This window comes from Chaetura pelagica, unplaced genomic scaffold, assembly GCF_000747805.2.
Source record: "Chaetura pelagica isolate M959 unplaced genomic scaffold, ChaPel_1.0 scaffold264, whole genome shotgun sequence".
Taxonomy (NCBI): domain Eukaryota; kingdom Metazoa; phylum Chordata; class Aves; order Apodiformes; family Apodidae; genus Chaetura; species Chaetura pelagica.
The window spans coordinates 216,408-234,387 of NW_009953064.1; the positions used below are offsets into that span (position 1 = coordinate 216,408).

The 17,980-nt window shown below is 49.3% G+C and overlaps 1 protein-coding gene across 2 annotated transcripts; it reads left to right on the plus strand.

Annotated features, from left to right (window-relative positions):
* The first annotated feature begins 471 nt into the window (after positions 1 to 471).
* On the plus strand, positions 472 to 14,419 carry THAP4 (THAP domain containing 4). Of its 2 annotated transcripts, none has more exons than XM_009996714.1 (5): positions 472 to 1,636; positions 10,878 to 11,037; positions 11,854 to 11,963; positions 13,135 to 13,238; positions 14,260 to 14,419. In XM_009996714.1, the coding sequence occupies exons 1-5, from the start codon at positions 796 to 798 to the stop codon at positions 14,377 to 14,379; spliced, it is 1,335 nt and encodes a 444-aa protein (XP_009995016.1). In that variant the 5' UTR covers positions 472 to 795; the 3' UTR covers positions 14,380 to 14,419. The 2 variants fall into 2 exon arrangements, with proteins under 2 accessions (XP_009995016.1, XP_009995017.1); XM_009996715.1 differs by lacking the exon at positions 472 to 1,636 and adding an exon at positions 5,581 to 5,608.
* The last annotated feature ends 3,561 nt before the right edge of the window (positions 14,420 to 17,980 follow it).

The following is a 17,980-nucleotide window of genomic DNA, read 5'->3' on the forward strand; positions in this document are numbered from 1 at the left end:
GTGCTCTCTGCCCGCAGCAGAGGCCCCGCCGGGGATGCTGCCGCGGGTGAGTCCCCGGGGAGGGTCCCCCGGGGTGAGCCTGGGGGGGGAAGAGGCGCCTGGTTCGACTGCTTGGAGTCCAGGGGTTTTACACCTTCCTCGCTGGTACCCGGGGTGGGCAGGGCTGGGAGGGAGCTGGGCCGGGGGGGGTGGTCGGTGCATCCGTGCTCCTTCCTCGCGGGGTAGGTGGGGAGCTGAATCATCACTCGGTTGCTGGTGAAAAGGGAAGCGACGCTTTAGGTTCCTGGAGCTGTTGTGATCATCAGGAACCACTGCTGAGTGTTTGGGCCCAAGGTGAAGCAATCCTCCAGCGAGCTGGACCTGCTAAAATCCAGATCTCACAAGCTTACCCAAACCTAAGGGTACCGACCCTTCTGATTTCTTATTTTTTCATGTTGTTTTTTTTTCTCTGTTTGCCTTTTTTTGTTCAGGTTCCCTCTGAAGGATTCGAAGCGCCTGATTCAGTGGCTAAAAGCTGTTCAGAGGGACAACTGGACTCCCACCAAGTACTCCTTTCTTTGCAGTGAGCATTTCACCAAAGACAGCTTTTCCAAGCGCCTGGAAGACCAGCACAGGCTGCTGAAACCCACTGCTGTCCCCACCATCTTCCAGCTCGCCGAGACAAAACACGACAACCTGGATTATGTCAGAAGCAGGAGAAAAATAGCCAGCCAGGTGCCGCTGCAGGATGGGGAAGACCCAAGGGAAGGAGGCTGTGAGGTAGTTCAGAGGACCCCTTCTCCTGGCCAGGACTTCATGGTGATGCAAGGGACGGAAGAGATGGAGGAGGCAACTTTGCAAGAGGAGATGGGATCCACGTCTGAGGAGGAGGAGGAGGAAGAGAACCTCCACAGCCAACTGGACAGCCCACAGAGAAGGACGTTAGGTGATAAGTTGGTTGCAAAGCCTGGACTTCAGAAAAAGCCTGAGAGGTCTTCTGTGGAGGACTGTCCCAAAGCCAGCTGGATGGGGAGCTGGGTGGCAGACAGAAGCGGCGTGTCCGTCGACGACTTCACGCCTCCTGCCTCTGGTGCTTGCAAGTTCATCGGCTCCCTTCATTCCTACAGCTTTTCCTCCAAGCATGCCAGAGAGAGGCCATCTTTCCCAAAAGACCAGCTAGAAAGGAAAAGGCCAAAGAGAGACGTGGAACCAAGCTGCAGCAGCCACCTTCTGGGCCACGAGAAGGTGGTCGTGGAGGGCTCCCCGACTTCCTCCCTCACCGCCACCCCTCAGAAACCTTCCCAGGGCTTGTCAGCTTCCCCAGCAGACCTCACCCCTCAGCCTGCTGCCGAGGCTGTGGTGGGACAGAAGGGTGACACGGATGCCAACCCCATGTCCATCAATGAAGTCATCATGTCAGCCTCAGGAGCTTGCAAGCTGATCGACTCCCTCCACTCGTACTGTTTCTCCTCCCGGCAGAGCAAAAGCCAAGTGTGCTGCTTGAGGGAGCAGGTGGAGAAGAAGAATGGGGAGCTGAAACTTCTGAGGCAGAGGATCAGCCGCTCTGACAGTCAAGTCAGGAAGCTGAAGGAGAAGCTAGATGAGCTGAAGAGGATCGGTTTCCCTTACTTGAACAGCCTGCTGTCCCAGGACTGTGGTCAGTATTTCCAGGGGCTTTGCCTTGAGATGGACTTGGCTGTTGTCTTAGCACCGAGAGGATGTTGGAGTTAGGGATCAGAAGGATATGGTGGGTAAAGAGATAAGAAAGGTCCTTTTTTCTGGAAGGAGAAGGGATTAGATTGAGAGGACAAGGGGGATGGATGAAAACTGGAAGAGGGGAGGTTGAGGTGAGACATGAGGAGGAAATTCTTGAGTGTGAGGGTGGTGAGACATTGGCCCAGGTTGCCCAGGGAAGCTGTGGAAGCTTGTGTTAGACCAACAGACAGAGGGGAAATAATTAGGTTTTGGGGCACATCAGCTGTTTTTTATAACCCAAAAGTTTCCAAGGTGATTCCTGTTGCGGACTGGGACATTACATCATGGTGGTGCAGGCAGCTCTTTTGAGGTTTTTTATATTTCCCCCCTTCCTGCATTATTTTAACTTGTTTGTGACCCTGTTAGGATTTGCCTTCCTTTGGAGTGTGCCTGTGAATTTTTGTTGTGTGTCCATGTGCTGTGATGGGCAGCAGGTATCTGGGAAAGCTGTTAAAGTCTTCTCCAGTGATGGAAAAAGTACTTCTGGTCTCAGCTTTCATATACTCAGTATTTGGAATATATTAGATCTAAGTGAAGTGGTAGGTGTAAAATATGACAGTCATGATACACAAGAGGGGAGGTTGAGGTGAGACATGAGGAGGAAATTCTTGAGTGTGAGGGTGGTGAGACATTGGCCCAGGTTGCCCAGGGAAGCTGTGGAAGCTTGTGTTAGACCAACAGACAGAGGGGAAATAATTAGGTTTTGGGGCACATCAGCTGTTTTTTATAACCCAAAAGTTTCCAAGGTGATTCCTGTTGCGGACTGGGACATTACATCATGGTGGTGCAGGCAGCTCTTTTGAGGTTTTTTATATTTCCCCCCTTCCTGCATTATTTTAACTTGTTTGTGACCCTGTTAGGATTTGCCTTCCTTTGGAGTGTGCCTGTGAATTTTTGTTGTGTGTCCATGTGCTGTGATGGGCAGCAGGTATCTGGGAAAGCTGTTAAAGTCTTCTCCAGTGATGGAAAAAGTACTTCTGGTCTCAGCTTTCATATACTCAGTATTTGGAATATATTAGATCTAAGTGAAGTGGTAGGTGTAAAATATGACAGTCATGATACACAGTGAGGTTGCATTTTGTGACTGAACTGTGTTTGGTTTTATCAGTCCTTCCTCTGGAAGGCAGAAAACAGATGATAAAGTGGGAACAGATGAGGAATGACTTATCTATCAATTAAGGAAAACAATCAAGACATCAGAAAATGGAGGGGAACTCGGTGAAGGACAAGGTCAGGTCAAAAGGTGGTCGAATAGGGCTCTTAAGTCTTTTTCTTGCAAGAAAAATCCTCCTTTAATGTAGAGCTGCTAAAACTTGGGCACAATGTATCTAGTTGCAAGATACAGTTCAGGGGAAGAGCTGCGGAGCATCTAAGGGTGTTTGATGTTGGTGTGGCTGCTGGGAAAATGTTGAGTTACCTTGTGAAGGATGCATGACTTGGGGCTTTCTTGAAGTTGCCTGTGGATGGTTGAGTGTCTTCTGATAATAATTCTCACATTTCTTCGCCTTCTAAAGCCATGTAGCATTAGATATGGTCAGAAAGCCTTTTTACAAGGGATTAGATTGAGAGGACAAGGGGGAATGGAGAAAAACTGGAAGAGGGGAGATTGAGGTGAGACATGAGGAAGGAATTGTAGAGTGTGAGGGTGGTGAGAGCCTGGCCCAGGTTGCCCAGGGAAGCTGTGGCTGCCCCATCCCTGGCAGTGTTGAAGGGCAGGTTGGATGGGGCTTGGAGCAGCCTGGGCTGGTGGGAGGTGTCCCTGCCCATGCAGGGGGTTGGAGCTGGATGATCTTGAAGGTCCCTTCCAACCCAGCCCATTCCATGATGCTATGAAACATGGGAACAGACATGTTCTCCAGACTATCCCATCATGACCAACTTCCTCACTCAAATCAAGAAAATCAACCCCAACAAAATCCTTGAAGTTTCATGTCCAACCCTACCTTCCCCATGTGCTCTTCATTTTCCAAAGTATGGGAAAAGTCATACTTTGATTTGGGTAGAGGGACACAAAAGAATGTTTTTTCCCCCTATGGGAAATCAACCTAGTCTTGTAACTTCTGGTCTGTATCTTTCTATTGTTTTGGTGTCAAGCTAAAGAAAAAAACTAAATATAATTTTTAGGGTTCTATAATTGCTATACATATGATAAGAACTATGATTACTTTTTTTCTCTCCTGAGATGGATGTTCTTATCCATATGTTTGAGAGCCTCAGAGTATATAGAGCCATGCTGTGACATTAGGAATACCTTCTATAAGAACATAAATATTATATATTCTGCTTTCTAAGGGAAAATGTACCTTTTAAAATGAATTGACCAACCTGTCTCTTACCAACAAAACTGGAGATCAAGACGAGAAAGCAAACCAATTCAGGGATTGTAGTTTGCTGTGGTGGGAAGTTCTTATGGAACCTTTTGACTGGTGATCTTTTGCAGGATTTCCTTGGTGGCTGGCTGGTTGTTTTGTTGTTTACTGTTGGGTTTTTTTCCCTTTTTTAGCTGAATTTTGCACCTCCTCTGCCTTGGGTGCTCACAGTAATAGTTTATGGCAGCCAAAATACCTGATCCAGTGCAGCTGGTTGTTGCTGGGCAGGGTCTGGTTTATGCCTAGACACTAAATCTGAATGTGATGCAAAGTTAAGTTGAAAAAAGGGCTTTTTGATATTTTACAGTCAGGTAACTTATTAGGTTAATAATAACAGTAGTTTTTGTTAGTAGCTGCAATTCAGTTCTGCTCCTCATCTGGTGTGCAGTGGAGGTGATGCTATTAGCTCTGAACCTGAGCCTGCATATTTTTCCCTTCCAGAGGCTGTGCCTTGGGGATGGGGAGTGTAAGTAAAGCAACTGACTGGACAGACTGTGCAGGTTGTTTCATGTCTGCATATTCCATATGGAGTGGGACTGGGGGATTTGGAAGAGGTCCCATATTGTGTGGGACCTCTCTTGGCTGCTCTGTGATGATGTCCAGCTGCTCCCCCAAAACCCTAGGCAGAAAAATGAGCTTGAGACCCACACCCACTAAGCAGATCTTCATTTTGGTGGTAGTTCTCAACTGATATTTTTCTCCAGTGAGACAAATTTCTATACTGGCTGTATCCAAACTCCCAACTGGCTGGAAAGAGCAAGTCCCTGAGGACTTGAGGTGACTCAGGCTGGGTGAGTTTGGCTCTCAAGGAGCTTGGTCTGTCACCCTGCACTCAAGTGGTGTTTCCCAACCTGTCTTAACAGGAGGATCGACCAACTGGTTTCTAGAGGAAGCCCTGGGCTGTTCCCTGCACAGCTGCCACAGTGACCTTTTCCATCTACACTTTGAATTTGCTTGCTTGGTTGGTAGGAAAATGTTTCCTTCTCTTTCCGAGATCCATGGAGCAAAGGCTGAGGAGCAGCAGAGGACTGTGGTTAGGCATGATGCACCAGGCAGAACAAGGTTAGATGCATCTTCTGGAGAATGGCAGGATGCAATGAGAGAAATTAGGGAGAAATTAAGATGGATGCAGTGTGCTGGGAAAAGAGGAGACTGTTCCCACAGCCCTGTCCTCTGATACACAACGACTATCTAATCATTTTGTCCTGCTTGGAAGTTTCACAGCTCTGCTGCATCATCCTCCCCCAGTACTAGGACACACAGGAGCTGCTCCTTGCACAAGGTCACCTCGTCTTAACATGCTCAAGTTTGGTCCTTTTGTCAAACTACATCTCCCAGCAGGCACTGGGATGGATGTCCTACCTACTCATGAGATCACTTCCCTCATGGCCATCTTCTCAGGCCTGCACTGGAGGGCACTTTCTGGAGAGCCAAGGTGGTTAGAGAGCTCATGCAAGGCAGAGAGACAACTCTGCAGACTATGGCTGACAGTGGAGCAAACACAGGTATGATTCCTTGGGATTGAAGTCTATGTTGAGCAGGGAGATAAAAATCCAGCTGCTTGATTGTGAAGCCTCTTCCAAACTCCCATGTCTGCTCCCATCAAGGTTATATTAAAGGCAGGAGAGTTTGAAAAATGGGTCCATAAGGAAAATTATTAGAATTTTGCTAAGGATCTGTAGGAAATGATCTTTTCTTCCAGCTTAAGCTTGTTTTTCAGTATTTGTATAAAGCCAGCTTAGAAGTGCCACTGTTTGTAATACTCCTTCCATGGGAATGAAGCATAATTGGTGAACTCTTGGGACAAAGAGGAGGAGTTGAACATTTTCAATGTCTGGGTTTGTGCTGGGATGGAGTCGTGGTGTCTGGCCTGAGGTGCTTTTTCCCTTTGAGGTGGCAAAATGGGTTTTTGTTCCTGCTGCAGGAAAGAAACAAAAAATCAGGTTCCTCAGTGAGAAGTGAGCTTGTGTCCTTCCACGTGTCGGACCAGGACTTGAACAGCAACAGGTCGCTGTCTGGTGTAGCTTGAAAATGAAACACTTCTCATGGATTGCAGAGATGGGTTGTCAGAAAAATTGCTTGTACCAGGGCAGTCACTGCTAACCTGGCAACTGCATGTTAACTTGGAGCTAGATTTTGGAAGAAACATGCTTTTATTTTGAGATGGAAGGTGCTGCTTTTTATTTCTTTTCCTCCCAGGGATGGGAAACCTGGGTCAGTGGAGGAAGTGGTTGTCACAAAGATCAAGTGGGCTATAAAAGCAAGCTAAGAGTGAGATAAGGGGAAGGAATATGTGTGCATAGGTTAGGAGCAGGGCTGAATCTGTGGCAAAAGGCATCACATCAGGGCTTGGGTGGGACCTCACAGCACCTGTGGCCCGAGCACATGCTGCTTTGTGCTCCCCATGGAAGCAACCAGCATGGTTGATCAGGGAGGTGGCTCTTTCACTACCCTCTGGGAGAAAAAGTCAGTTGGAAGGGGAGAACCAAAACTTTTTGCTCCACTTTTTCATGCTTATTTTTTCCCCCAGTGGAATGGTCTTGTTTTTTTTCTAGGTTTTTTCCCAATAGCCTACACAGCTTGTGCATTAAGCATTTAATTGTGCAGGGAGCTGGCAATGACTCACAACAGGGGAAAAAACCAGCTTGCAACTTAGGGAGCAATGAAAATGCTAACTCAGGGAAACCTGAGAGAAAGTAAAACCCAGTGAGGTAAGCTCAGGTAGGAGATGTGGGTTTCTCATAGTAGTGTAGAATTTAAACCATGTTTTCTCTGTGTTTTGTGGTCCAGGAGAAGGCTGATGGTGACTACAGGCACTGAAGCATTTTGCCACAGAGGTTAGAATAAGAGGTAAAACCACATTGGGCATGAAATTAATTACTAAGATAGGCTGTCAAATGAACATTGGTGAATATAACCACTTACCCAGCTTGTAGAGCAGAGCTATAGCTAGAGCATGTCAGTACTGGGAGTGCTTTACTGGTTTCCTGGGTGGAGCACCAGCAAAGTGCAACACTTGGGGCAGGGCAGCAGAGTACAAAGCCACTTTCTATACTTAAATATGGAAAAAATATGCTGAAAAAGGCTGCTGCTTAATTACCAGAACCTTGATTATGATGGTTTAAATCCAAAGTGACTCAGCTGAAGAAAGGACTTGGGAGGATTCTTGGAGATGGAGAAAGTGCTGCATGAGTTGGTTTGGTTTTTGTTTGGGGTGGGGTTTTTTGGTTTTGTTTTGGTATTTTTCCTTAAGTTTCCTGCAGTAAGTATTGCCCAGCTTGGGACAGCCAGGTTAGCTGCCTTGTTAGCCACCAGCTGGCTGCTCAGGCTGCAGTTCTGCTGATAAAGCTGAGTAGGAATTTGTGCCAGCTTCGCTTTCCGTGCCAGGGATTCCACTTGACAGCCAGGCTGGCTGAAGCCTGTGTAGACATGGCCCCAGGGGCTTGTCCAGCTGCTTTGTCTGGTTTGTCTCATGGCAGGGAGAGCTGCAGAGCATGGACAGGGAGGGATTTGACCTGTAAACCCTCCATGAATGGGAAAGAGGCAGAAAGAGCCCAGCCCACCTGCGAGTTGGGAGGGATGAAGTGGGGTCAGAGGGTGAAATGGAGCTGACTTGTGTGGCCAGGACCCAGGCCTGGCAGTTGTGGCCTGAGTGGCTTCCTGAAGACAAAAGATCTCAGTGATCAGGTTGCTTGTATGCGTGTGGTTTTCTGTCTCCCAGGGTGTTGCAGCTTGTGAGGATGGTGGCTCATGTCAGTCTGGTTAAGGACTTGCTGGGTCCTTAACAGCTTCAAGGAGGTGTATCATCTGGTAGGGGAAAGTGACTCCAGGAATGTCCTTGTTGAGAAATAGGCTGTAGTGTAGTGTGAGCTTCCCTGTTGTTAGATAAAAGAGCAACTCTGCAAGGGGATGCAAGAGAACCAACATTAAGAGGACCCCTTTTGATGCTGGAGCTTTAAACATAGCAGCTCAGCCCTACACGGCCACTTGCTCCCTCCCCCTGGTGGGATGGGGAGGGGATTGGAAGGGTCAAAGTGAGAAAACTCCTGGGTTGACATCAAGACAGTTTAATAGGTAAAGCAGAAGCTGCACATGCAAGCAAAACTGGTTCCCAGTGCAGACATGTATTGGACCTGCTCCAGGAGAGCAGGGCTCCATCACACCCAACAGTTCCTTGGGAAGAGATAAAACTGCTTAAAACTGGAAGAGGGGAGATTGAGGTAAGACATGAGGAGGAAATTCTTTAGTGTGAGGGTGGTGAGACAATGGAACAGGTTGATGAACTCAACCAGCCTCTCTGCTGGTTGCCAAGGAGAGAAAAGGGGCTTAGTCCACTAGTCAGAGCCCAAAACTAGAGGTAAGAAGGGCACAGCATAGGGGTGTGATCAGGATGTGTCTGCTCTGCTGCACTTTTGTGAGGCTCTGGTCCTTGTTCCACCAGCAATTCTGTTCCTTTCAGCTTTTCCAAAAGCTCCTATTGGCTTTGCTGCCATCCTGGTGGTTTGGAAAAGTGATAATGGTTGCTTGAGCATGTTGTTTGTCCAAATGGTGTAGACTTCGGGGTATCCAGTTACATCTTCACTGCCTGCTCAGTCACCTGAATCATTGTGGTTGGAAGGCACCTGCACCCACAGCAAGGCAGTGGGGTGAAGCTCTGGGTGCTGTGAGCCATCAGTTGGCTCCTCTTGGTTTATCACCAGGTCTAAAGAGTGGAAATGACTAAAGCAATTTCTTTCATCTCTCATTTTTCTACTTGTCCCTGAAATGCTGTAAGGTTGGTAAGCAGAAGGGGGTGAAGTGCCCTGTTAGGAACACTCAGTTGACAGCATCTTGCTCCTGGGCTTGTTGCCTCCTCCTGACCCAGGAGAGGGCAGCAGCAGCCCAGGCTATGGCCTCTTCTAGCCTTTCCAAAGCTTTGCTCTTCCCTTCCGCGGTGGGAGGGAGTTTGAGCCTGCAAAATGCTTGGAAAGAAACTCAGTGTGTGCAGCAGCAAGTGGAAGGCAAATACCAGTTTGGAGGTGGCAGCAATACTGCCCTTCTGCACCAAAGTGCACGTTCTCAGCATGAAAACAGGAAGGGAAACTGATTCCTAAGAAGCAGTGTAGAAGTGTGGGGTTTCTTGTAGCTTCTCTTACCAGTTTTAAGCTCTTTGCTGCACCAGGAAATAATGTTCTGTTGCTTTGGTTGCTCACAGTAGGGGTGGAAGGTAAGTACAAGGGAATACTGTCTGGTACCCTGACACTGCTGTGTGGATCTTAGGAACCCCTTCTCAGCACCCTGGGCAGACTGGTGGAGAATGCCCAGGCTGCCAGGATGGGCTTGGCAAAGGCTGGCTCTGATGCAGAGATTTTTATCACCTATTTCCTAGTGAGCTCTCATGTTTCCTCATGTTGCTTCACTTGCAAAATACTTCAGGATAAAGAGGAGTAATTAGTATCTTGTTGCCATGCTGGCTGGCTTTCTAGAAGAAAGGGAATGAATAACAGAAGTGGGAATTCTCTTTTACCCAGGAAAATGCATCTTCCCCCTCCTTTGATGTTCCAGGTGTGGACTCTGTTCTTCATCCTCACTCAGTGTCTTTAGCCTGACTTTTGGGGTTAAACAAAGTGAAACTCAGACTGGTCGAGCAAGTTATTTTTCCAGAGCATCACCTTTTTGAGGTCATAATTTGTCCCTGCAGCTGAGTCCCTGCCTTTTAGACCAGCTGGACAGATTGCTTGGCCTTGCATTAGATGATACCATGACGTGTTGAAAACAACCCTCCTCAGCCTGCCAGAGTCAATTATCACCTGAGTGGGAGGAGGACATGCTTTGAGGAGACTTCAGCCATACTTGTCTGCATAACACAGAGCAATGGGCACCTCACTTCTGTTGGGATTGCTCTTCCCTGAGGTCCCATGAGTGCTTTATTCCTTTCCCTTCTTCCGTCTTGGGAATGGATCTGCTTTGCCCTTCATTTGTGGCTTTAGATTGGCTGTCTCCATTTCTCTGGTTGATATTTTTCCCAGGTCACACCCCCTGAAATCACAGCAGAAAGCAAAACCTGTTTATCAAAGCTTTTCTAAAAAGATCCATTAGAGAAGATTTTCTTGCCTTTGTGAAGCAGACCTTGGTTGCCTCAATAAATGCAGCAAGGGGAGTAGCTTTCTCTTCCATTTATACTTTTAACATGCAGACACCCTCATCTTTTTAAAGCATGTCACCCTCAATCCAGAGCCTCAGCAGAACAGCTTCTAAACCATCTCTGTCTCTCTTTGTGCAAGTGCAGGTCATTGTTAACCTCTCAAAAAAACCCCAACACTTTACAGCCATGTTTTCATCTTGAATGCTTTTCTTTTTTCCTCTGAAGTGGGGACTCCTTGGTCTCTGGAACAGGCAGGAGCAGTCCATGCTTGAGAAAATCATGCCAAATATGTAATTTAATTTAAAGATTTCATTATCACTGAGTGAGAATTCCTTATACTGAGGTTTTGGTCTCCTTCCCTGCTTGTAGATTGGAGGGAGGTTTCACTTTAGGTCAAGCTACAGAGAGGAGTCAGCAATGGTCCACTTGGAAGAGTTCTCTGTGTCAGGCCAAGGGCAAATTTGAAACCAGAGCTGCCTTCCATGACTGTTCCTTGTTCCCTAGCTCCTTGGAGCTGACCCTTCTCCAGGGAAAAGCTGCACTGGACCATTTTTGAGGTGGTTTGTGTTCATCTCCACCCAGCTGTAGGCAGCTCACACCCAGCTGCAGAGCACAGATCCCCAAATTTACTTTCCTTCTCCTTCCTCCAGAAACTCCCCAGCTGAATCCTGTGATGGAGCCCCTGTCCTGGATGCTGGGCACCTGGCTCTCAGACCCACCAGGAGATGGCACCTTCCCTACCATGAAGCCCTTCCAGTACCTGGAAGAAGTGCACATCTCTCACGTGGGGCAGCCCATGCTGAACTTCTCGTAAGTCTCGGGGTTTGGCTGCAGCTTTTGGATCAGGTTGTGTTTCTTTTCCAGTGGCAAAGTAAACAAGTTTTCACCTACCAGCTGAAACATTGCAATGATAATGTAACTGCATGGGGTGACTTGAGTTTTCCTTTAAAACTTGTCATTTAAGTGGCAGCCAGAGTTGCACACCAGCAGTCACTGCAGATGCGCTAGCTCAAGGGTACAGGGCACTTCTGCAGAGTTTCTGACAAGTGGAGAACTTTCTTCAACCTGGAGAAGGCTCTGGGGAGACCTTGTAGCTGCCTTTCAGTGCCTGAAGGGGCTTCAGGAAAGCTGGGGAGGGACTTGGGACAAGGGCAGGGAGGGAGAGGACAAGGGGGGTGGATGAATACTGGAAGAGGGGAGATTGAGGTGAGACATTAGGAGGAAATTATTCGCTGTGAGGGTGGTGAGAGCCTGGCCCAGGTTGCCCAGGGAAGCTGTGGCTGCCCCATCCCTGGCAGTGTTGAAGGGCAGGTTGGATGGGGCTTGGAGCAACCTGGGCTGCTGGGAGGTGTCCCTGCCCATGCACGAGGGTTAGATCTGGGTGATCTTGAAGGTCCTTCCAACCCAAACCACTCTGTGATTCTATGAAGTGAGCACCTCTGAGCTCATGCAGAGCTCACACTGCAGGATCAGGCCTGTGGCCTGCCAGCCTGGAGGGTTACACAGAGAGATAATACTGCAGGCAATGCTGGTTAAATAAAATCCCATTTCCTCCAAGATGAAACCAGGTCCAACACTGGTTTGAGTGTAACAAACAGCAGCTTTTGTGTTCTGATTCCCCCTCAGGTTCAATGCCTTCCATCCTGACACCAGGAAGCCCATGCACCGAGAGTGTGGCTTCATCCGCCTCAAACCTGACACTAACAAGGTGGCCTTCATCAGTGCCCAGAACACAGGTACACACATGTCCCTGCTGAGGAAAAGAGGAGGTTCTGACCTTGCTGTGCCCTTCCATCAGTTGCCCAGGAAATGTTTGCACCTCTCACCATTTCGTTTCATCAATTTTCTTCACTGGGAATTCAGCGTCAAAAAGTGATGCTGACAACACAGTGGGGAAATAAATCAATACATGAGTTTGTGCCCAAAGCACTGAGTTTCTAGGACTGGCTAGGTGGCCTTGCCAGGACAGTGTGGCTTTCTGGGACAGGAGAGGACTGCAAGTAGAAATACTGCTCGTGTAGTGGACTCGAGGGGTGTCCTTTCCTCAGGTGGTGTTTGCAGACACTTTGTAAACCAAAAGAACTAATGCTTCTGTGAAAGAATTGCCATCTGAGCCATAATGATGGCAGGTGGTGAGTGGCCAGTGGCATTCCTTCTGCCTTCCTGGCATCCTGGTCTGTTTTTGTGGAGAGGCAGGAGGAACATGTACAGATAAGATGCCTTGTTCATGCTGCTCGTGTGAGTTGGCCACAGTTGCCCCTGTGCTAGAAAGAGAGGTGTGTGTCATGGTTCATGAGCTCCTGGGTCTGGAGTCCTCCTTTAGTCTCATATTTGGCCAGCTTCTCCTTCTAAGGTGGAACAGATTTAACATCCCACTTAAACTCTTATTCCTGATGTCAACTCTTGCTGTGTTGGATTCTGTGGTCTAAGGTGGCCCTGGGAAGGTGTGGCTGGGGTGGGTTTTAAACCCCCCTTTGCTACCTCTCCACCAGGGCATGTTTGGTGTGACCCATCTAGGAGGTTTTCTGTCAAGAGACCCTGCCTGGGCTGTGGCACCATGAAGAGCCTCTGCAGCTCCAACAGGAGGGGGGGACCTTCTCTCCTCTTGTGCCCTCAACAACCTCAAAGAGCAATCTCAGTGCAGTCTTTCGTAGCTTCTAAACCAGGAGCATCTCTCACTGTCTAGCTGTGGTGCCTTGGTTCTTGTTACACAGCTTCCAGGGTTGGAAAGAGGGAGGGAACTGCATCAAAATTCTTGTTAGGGAGTTAAAACCCATTTGATGCTTAAAGTTGCATCTAAAACTTATGGGCTGAAGGGAAAACTCCCAGTTGGAAGGCCACACTTATTGTGACATGGTTAATGAACCTTTGTAGCCTAATTGTATTTATGACCTTGCTTCTTGCTAGGTCTGGTGGAGGTGGAGGAAGGAGAGGTGAATGGACAAGAGCTGTCTATAGCTTCTCACTCCATAGCCAGGATCTCCTTTGCCAAGAAGCCCCACGTAGAGCAGGTGAGTGAATGGCTCACAGCATGTGCACCTAGAAGGTGGCTAATTGAGAAGACAGGTTAATTAGCCTGCTCTCATGATAGATGGCCATCAGGAGTCCTTGGAAATACTTGTTTGTTTTCTACATCCTTGTTTATCCTCTCTGTAACAGCCATCAGGAGATACTTCCTACATTCTAAGGCACAGAGGGATTGTTAAGATAAGAACTGCTGTGCTGAATCACACCAGCCAACCCAGAATCCTGTCTCCAGCAGTGGCCAATAGCAGGTCCTTAGGGAAGAGAGTAGGAAAGTCTTGTCTAAATAGCCTTGTACAGCAGTTACTTCTTAATGCTGAGCTGCTGCGTTCATTCCAGGGTGAGAGTATGTCCAGTAAGGGATGTCCAGTATGGGGCCTCCTCAGGATATTTTAGGAATGCCTGCCTTTCACTGGAGCTCCACCTTGTCTTTGCACATCTTGCTTGCTGCTCAGGGCATTCACAAGTTTCTCTGGCCTCTTTCCCCATCTGTGGCTGTTTGGCAGGGCTGGCACTTGCTGTGGGGGGTGTCCCTGCCCATCTTTAAGGTCCCTTCCAACCCAAACCGTTCTGTGATGCCACCAGTTGAGCCCTCTCGATGGAGCCACTCAGGCTGGGTGTGTGGTGACCTGCAGAGAGCCCCAGTGGTTTTGAAGTCTCCCTTGGGGACATCATCTAGCATCTCCCTGGGCCACCAGCCAGGAGCCACCTTTCTGGTTTGCCTGTCCATGCTGAGGTGATGGCAGTAGGAGTACCAGGATGCTGCCTTGCTCCATGGATAATGATCTTGGAGCTGGTATTTTGGAAAGGGCTGCCTTCTTTAGGAGAGGACTTCTCCTTGGCTTGTGGGGTTGTAGTGAGCCTGTCCTTCCATCCATGGTGTGCTGACAGCAAGCACCAGGATGGCAAAGGGAAGGCAGGAAGCTCAGGTGAGAAACTGAGCCTGTGGATGCTGTTTGCTTGATGTTTTTTTTTTTTATGTCATTTCTCATCCCCCTCTTTGTTTAGATCACCAGAAAATTCAGGCTTAATTCCGATGGGAAACTTGAACAAACTGTCTCCATGGCAACCACTACACAGCCCATGACCCAGCACCTCCACATCACCTACAAGAAGGTGACTCCCTGACGCCAGGAGGGCTGGGTGTCCCTGCTGAGGGTTAGGAGCAGCTGGGGGGCACAGCAAGGCAGCCCCTGGAACTGGCTGCCTGTGCTGGTCCCCAGGGCTGTGGGGCTGCCCGTCCTGTTGAGAATGTTACTCAGATGTTTATGTAATGGTATATTAAAGAAAAAAAAAAAAAAAGAAATAAAAAGCTTTTATTTTTAAGGCTGTGTCTTTGGGCATGTCTGTGTGTCCTGCGTGTCCCTCTGGCCTGGCAGTGGGTACAGAGGGGCTGTTTTGGCTTCCTTACCCACCCTCCTGGACCCTTCTCTGCATCCTGAAGAACACACAGAAGCAGCAGGATCAGGAATGGATTTGCTGTGCAGGGACAACCCCTGAGAACTCCAGCTCCTGCCTAAAGGAGCTTGGTTTAAATATTTGGAGGGAGCACCTGCCTCTTGCTGTGGGACCAAGACCTGCTGTGGGACCTGATCCTGATGGTGCTGTCTAGCTGACTTGAGAGGACTTGGATCAGGATCAGACCTTACCTAGCTCCAGTGCAGAGTGTCACAAGAATGTGGGTGACAATTGTGAGCCAACAGACCTTAGGGAAGGTCTGAAGAGTGGGATGGATCTGGGCAGTTCTTTGTTCTGACACAGGAGTCGTGATGCAGCTTCTGACCATCGTGATGTCTCATCCAGTCCCTCAGCAAGGAGGGAGGCAAAGGTCCAGCACTGCTTCTGGTCTACAGCAGAGGTAAGAGATGGTTCTGCTCTGTTTCTCCACTGATTGGTTCCAAAGGCTTTCTGTGGTGGGTGTGTGACTCTAGAGAAGGCCTTGGTGCTGACATTTCTTGCTCACAAGCTCTCTCTGCCAACCACTGTGCAGAACCTCTACACGAGGCCACAAGGGGTCTAATTTCCACCTGTAACTTCCTCCAGAACCCAAGACCTTTGGTCAAAGGGATTGAAAACCTTTGTGGTTTTGGAACAGTCTGCTCTGGTAGCAGCTCTGAGCTTCATGCTGGTGTCCTCAGTGTATTTCCAGGGAGCACAAAATGTCCTGGGCCAAGTTCCTTCATGCTCTTACCTTATTCCTCCTGCTGCCACAAATGGATTGTAGCTTGCCAGGATTTTCTTTCAGGGTTTAGCTGGGCTTTTAGGAGGAACATGGAGAACTGCCCCAGCAGGCTGGCTCCACATGGTCCCATCAGGCCACCGTGGTTTTGGCATATGCAGAAGTGAAATAAAAGCAGAGTCTCCAGAGATCCAGCCAGCCGAGAGGGGATGAACATTCCCATTAATGTGTAATTAATGTGCAGCTCTGGCTACAGTTCTCTTGGCAGTGCAGCGTTAATTACAACTTGGGTGTAAAGCCTTGCACATGGATTTTATTTACTGCCTTATTGGTAGCATCTGTTGTCCCAGTGCAAGGGCTCAGCTGTTTGCTCTTCTTCAAGGAAAGCAGAAAAAAATCATTATCTAGATGGCCTGTGCTGACTTAGATGCTCTGGCTGGAAAGATCTTGGGCTGCATCAGAAGCAGCGTGGCCAGCAGGGCCAAGGAGAGGATTCTCTGCCTCTGCTCTGCTCTTGTGGGACCTCCCTTTGCAGGGCTGTGTTCAGTTCTGGACCCCCAACACAGGAAGGATGTGGAGCTGTTGAAGTGAGTCCAGAGGAGGCCACAGAGATGATCCAAGGGCTGGAGCAGCTCTGCTCTGGAGCCAGGCTGGGAGAGTTGGGGTGTTCAGCCTGGAGAAGAGAAGGCTCCAGGGAGACCTTAGAGCACCTTCCAGTGCCTGAAGGGGCTCCAGGAAAGCTGGGGAGGGACTTGGGACAAGGGCAGGGAGGGAGAGGACAAGGGGGAAGGGATGAAAACTGGCAGAGGGGAGATTGAGGTGAGACATGAGGAGGGAATTGTGGAGTGTGAGGGTGGTGAGAGCCTGGCCCAGGTTGCCCAGGGAAGCTGTGGCTGCCCCATCCCTGGCAGTGTTGAAGGGCAGGTTGGATGGGGCTTGGAGCAGCCTGGGCTGGTGGGAGGTGTCCCTGCCCATGCAGGGGGTTGGATCTGGATGATTTTGAAGGTCCCTTCCAACCCAAACCATTCCATGATTCTATGATTATTTTACCCCTGTGTTTTCCTTTTGACCCAGATTGTTTCTTTCATGCCTTGCCCAGGCGCCTGAGCCCATCCCAACACGGATGGGGTCACAGGCCTTCAGCCCCACACCCAAAAGTTCTTCCTGCCTTTGGGGACTAACAACATCTCCCTTTTTTTTTTTTTTACAGTCTTCTCCAGCAAGAGCCACCGGGGCTGACACTGCAGGTCAAATTGCTCACTGCAGCCACCTCCTTGGCTGCCTTCCTGGCCTGGCTTTGCTGCTCAGGGCATTCCCTGAGGAAGATGAAATGCTGGATTTGTTAAGTGGATTTTGTGACAAATGCAAGTGAAGTGGCTGCAAATACAGGGGGGAGAGGCCACTTCACTGAGGGCACAAGGGGAAGCGGGAAGCATCTGAGATGGGGAGGGGTGATGCCCCACCTGAAATGTGTGTGGTGTGACAGGGAGGTTCCTCACCCCCAGCTCGTGGGAGGAAAATTCCAAACTGGCCCATTCCAACTGAAGGAAGAGGCTGGGATGCTGAGCATGGAATTCCAAAGGTGAATATTTACTCGTGGCCACGAGGTGTCCCAGCCAAACCAGGGCACCTTGAGTGTGGTTTTACACAGGGTTCTCATTCCCTGCCAGTCTGCAGGTCCAGCACCATCAGCCTGCTCACTGACAGCCTGGCTGCCAATGGCTCATCCCAGCAGAACTCTGCAAAGCCTCTTTCTGCAGCATTTCCTGCTGCTTGTCTGTTGAGCCAGGAGTCCCTGGGGCACAAGTCACTGACCTGTGACACCAGAGAGGGCTGGGGGGGCTCCAAGAGGCATCAGAGGGGCTGGGATGCTGCTTGTCATGGGTGTCCTGGGCTGTCCTGTATCCTTCATGGGCAGGTCTGAGCTTCCAGCAGGCAAAGTCCTTCTCTCTGGGACAGGGCTGCCCTTTCCTTTGCTTCACTTGAGGGTGAACATTCAATACCAGAGTCTCCAGTCAAATCCCACTGCCCTTTCACATTACAACGTATAACTGATAGATTATACATATAGATAGATAGATAGATAGATAAATAGATAGATAGATAGATAGATAGATAGATAGATAGATAGATAGATAGATAGATAGATAGATAGATAGTGATAGGACAAGGGGGGGCAATGGGTGCAAACTGGAGCACAGGAGGTTCCATATGAATATCAGAAAGAACTTCTTTCCTGTGAGAGTGACAGAGCCCTGGGACAGGCTGCCCAGAGAGGCTGTGGAGTCTCCTTCTCTGGAGACATTCAAGCCACCTGGATGTTCCTGTGGGATCTGCTCTGGGTGACCATGCCTGGCAGGGGGTTGAACTGGGTGATGTCCAGGGGTCCCTCCCAGCCCCTGGGGTTCTGTGATTGCGAGGCTGACAGGGAAGGCGTCTCTCATGACACCCTCCAGCCTCCATCAGAGCCTCCCCTCCCCAGCATCACTGCTGTGCCAGGGTCCCACGGTCCCCGGAGCAGCCCCTGGGGGGCTCGGGGGGGCTGCTCCG

What these genes read in the sequence shown, in the direction of transcription:
- THAP4 (XM_009996714.1), top strand. Translation starts at nt 796, where the DNA reads ATGGTGATGCAAGGGACGGAAGAGATGGAGGAGGCAACTTTGCAAGAG. An exon ending in CCTGCTGTCCCAGGACTGTG is followed by an intron (nt 1,637 to 10,877) that starts GTCAGTATTTCC and finishes TCCTTCCTCCAG; the next exon opens with AAACTCCCCAGCTGAATCCT. An exon ending in CAGCCCATGCTGAACTTCTC is followed by an intron (nt 11,038 to 11,853) that starts GTAAGTCTCGGG and finishes ATTCCCCCTCAG; the next exon opens with GTTCAATGCCTTCCATCCTG.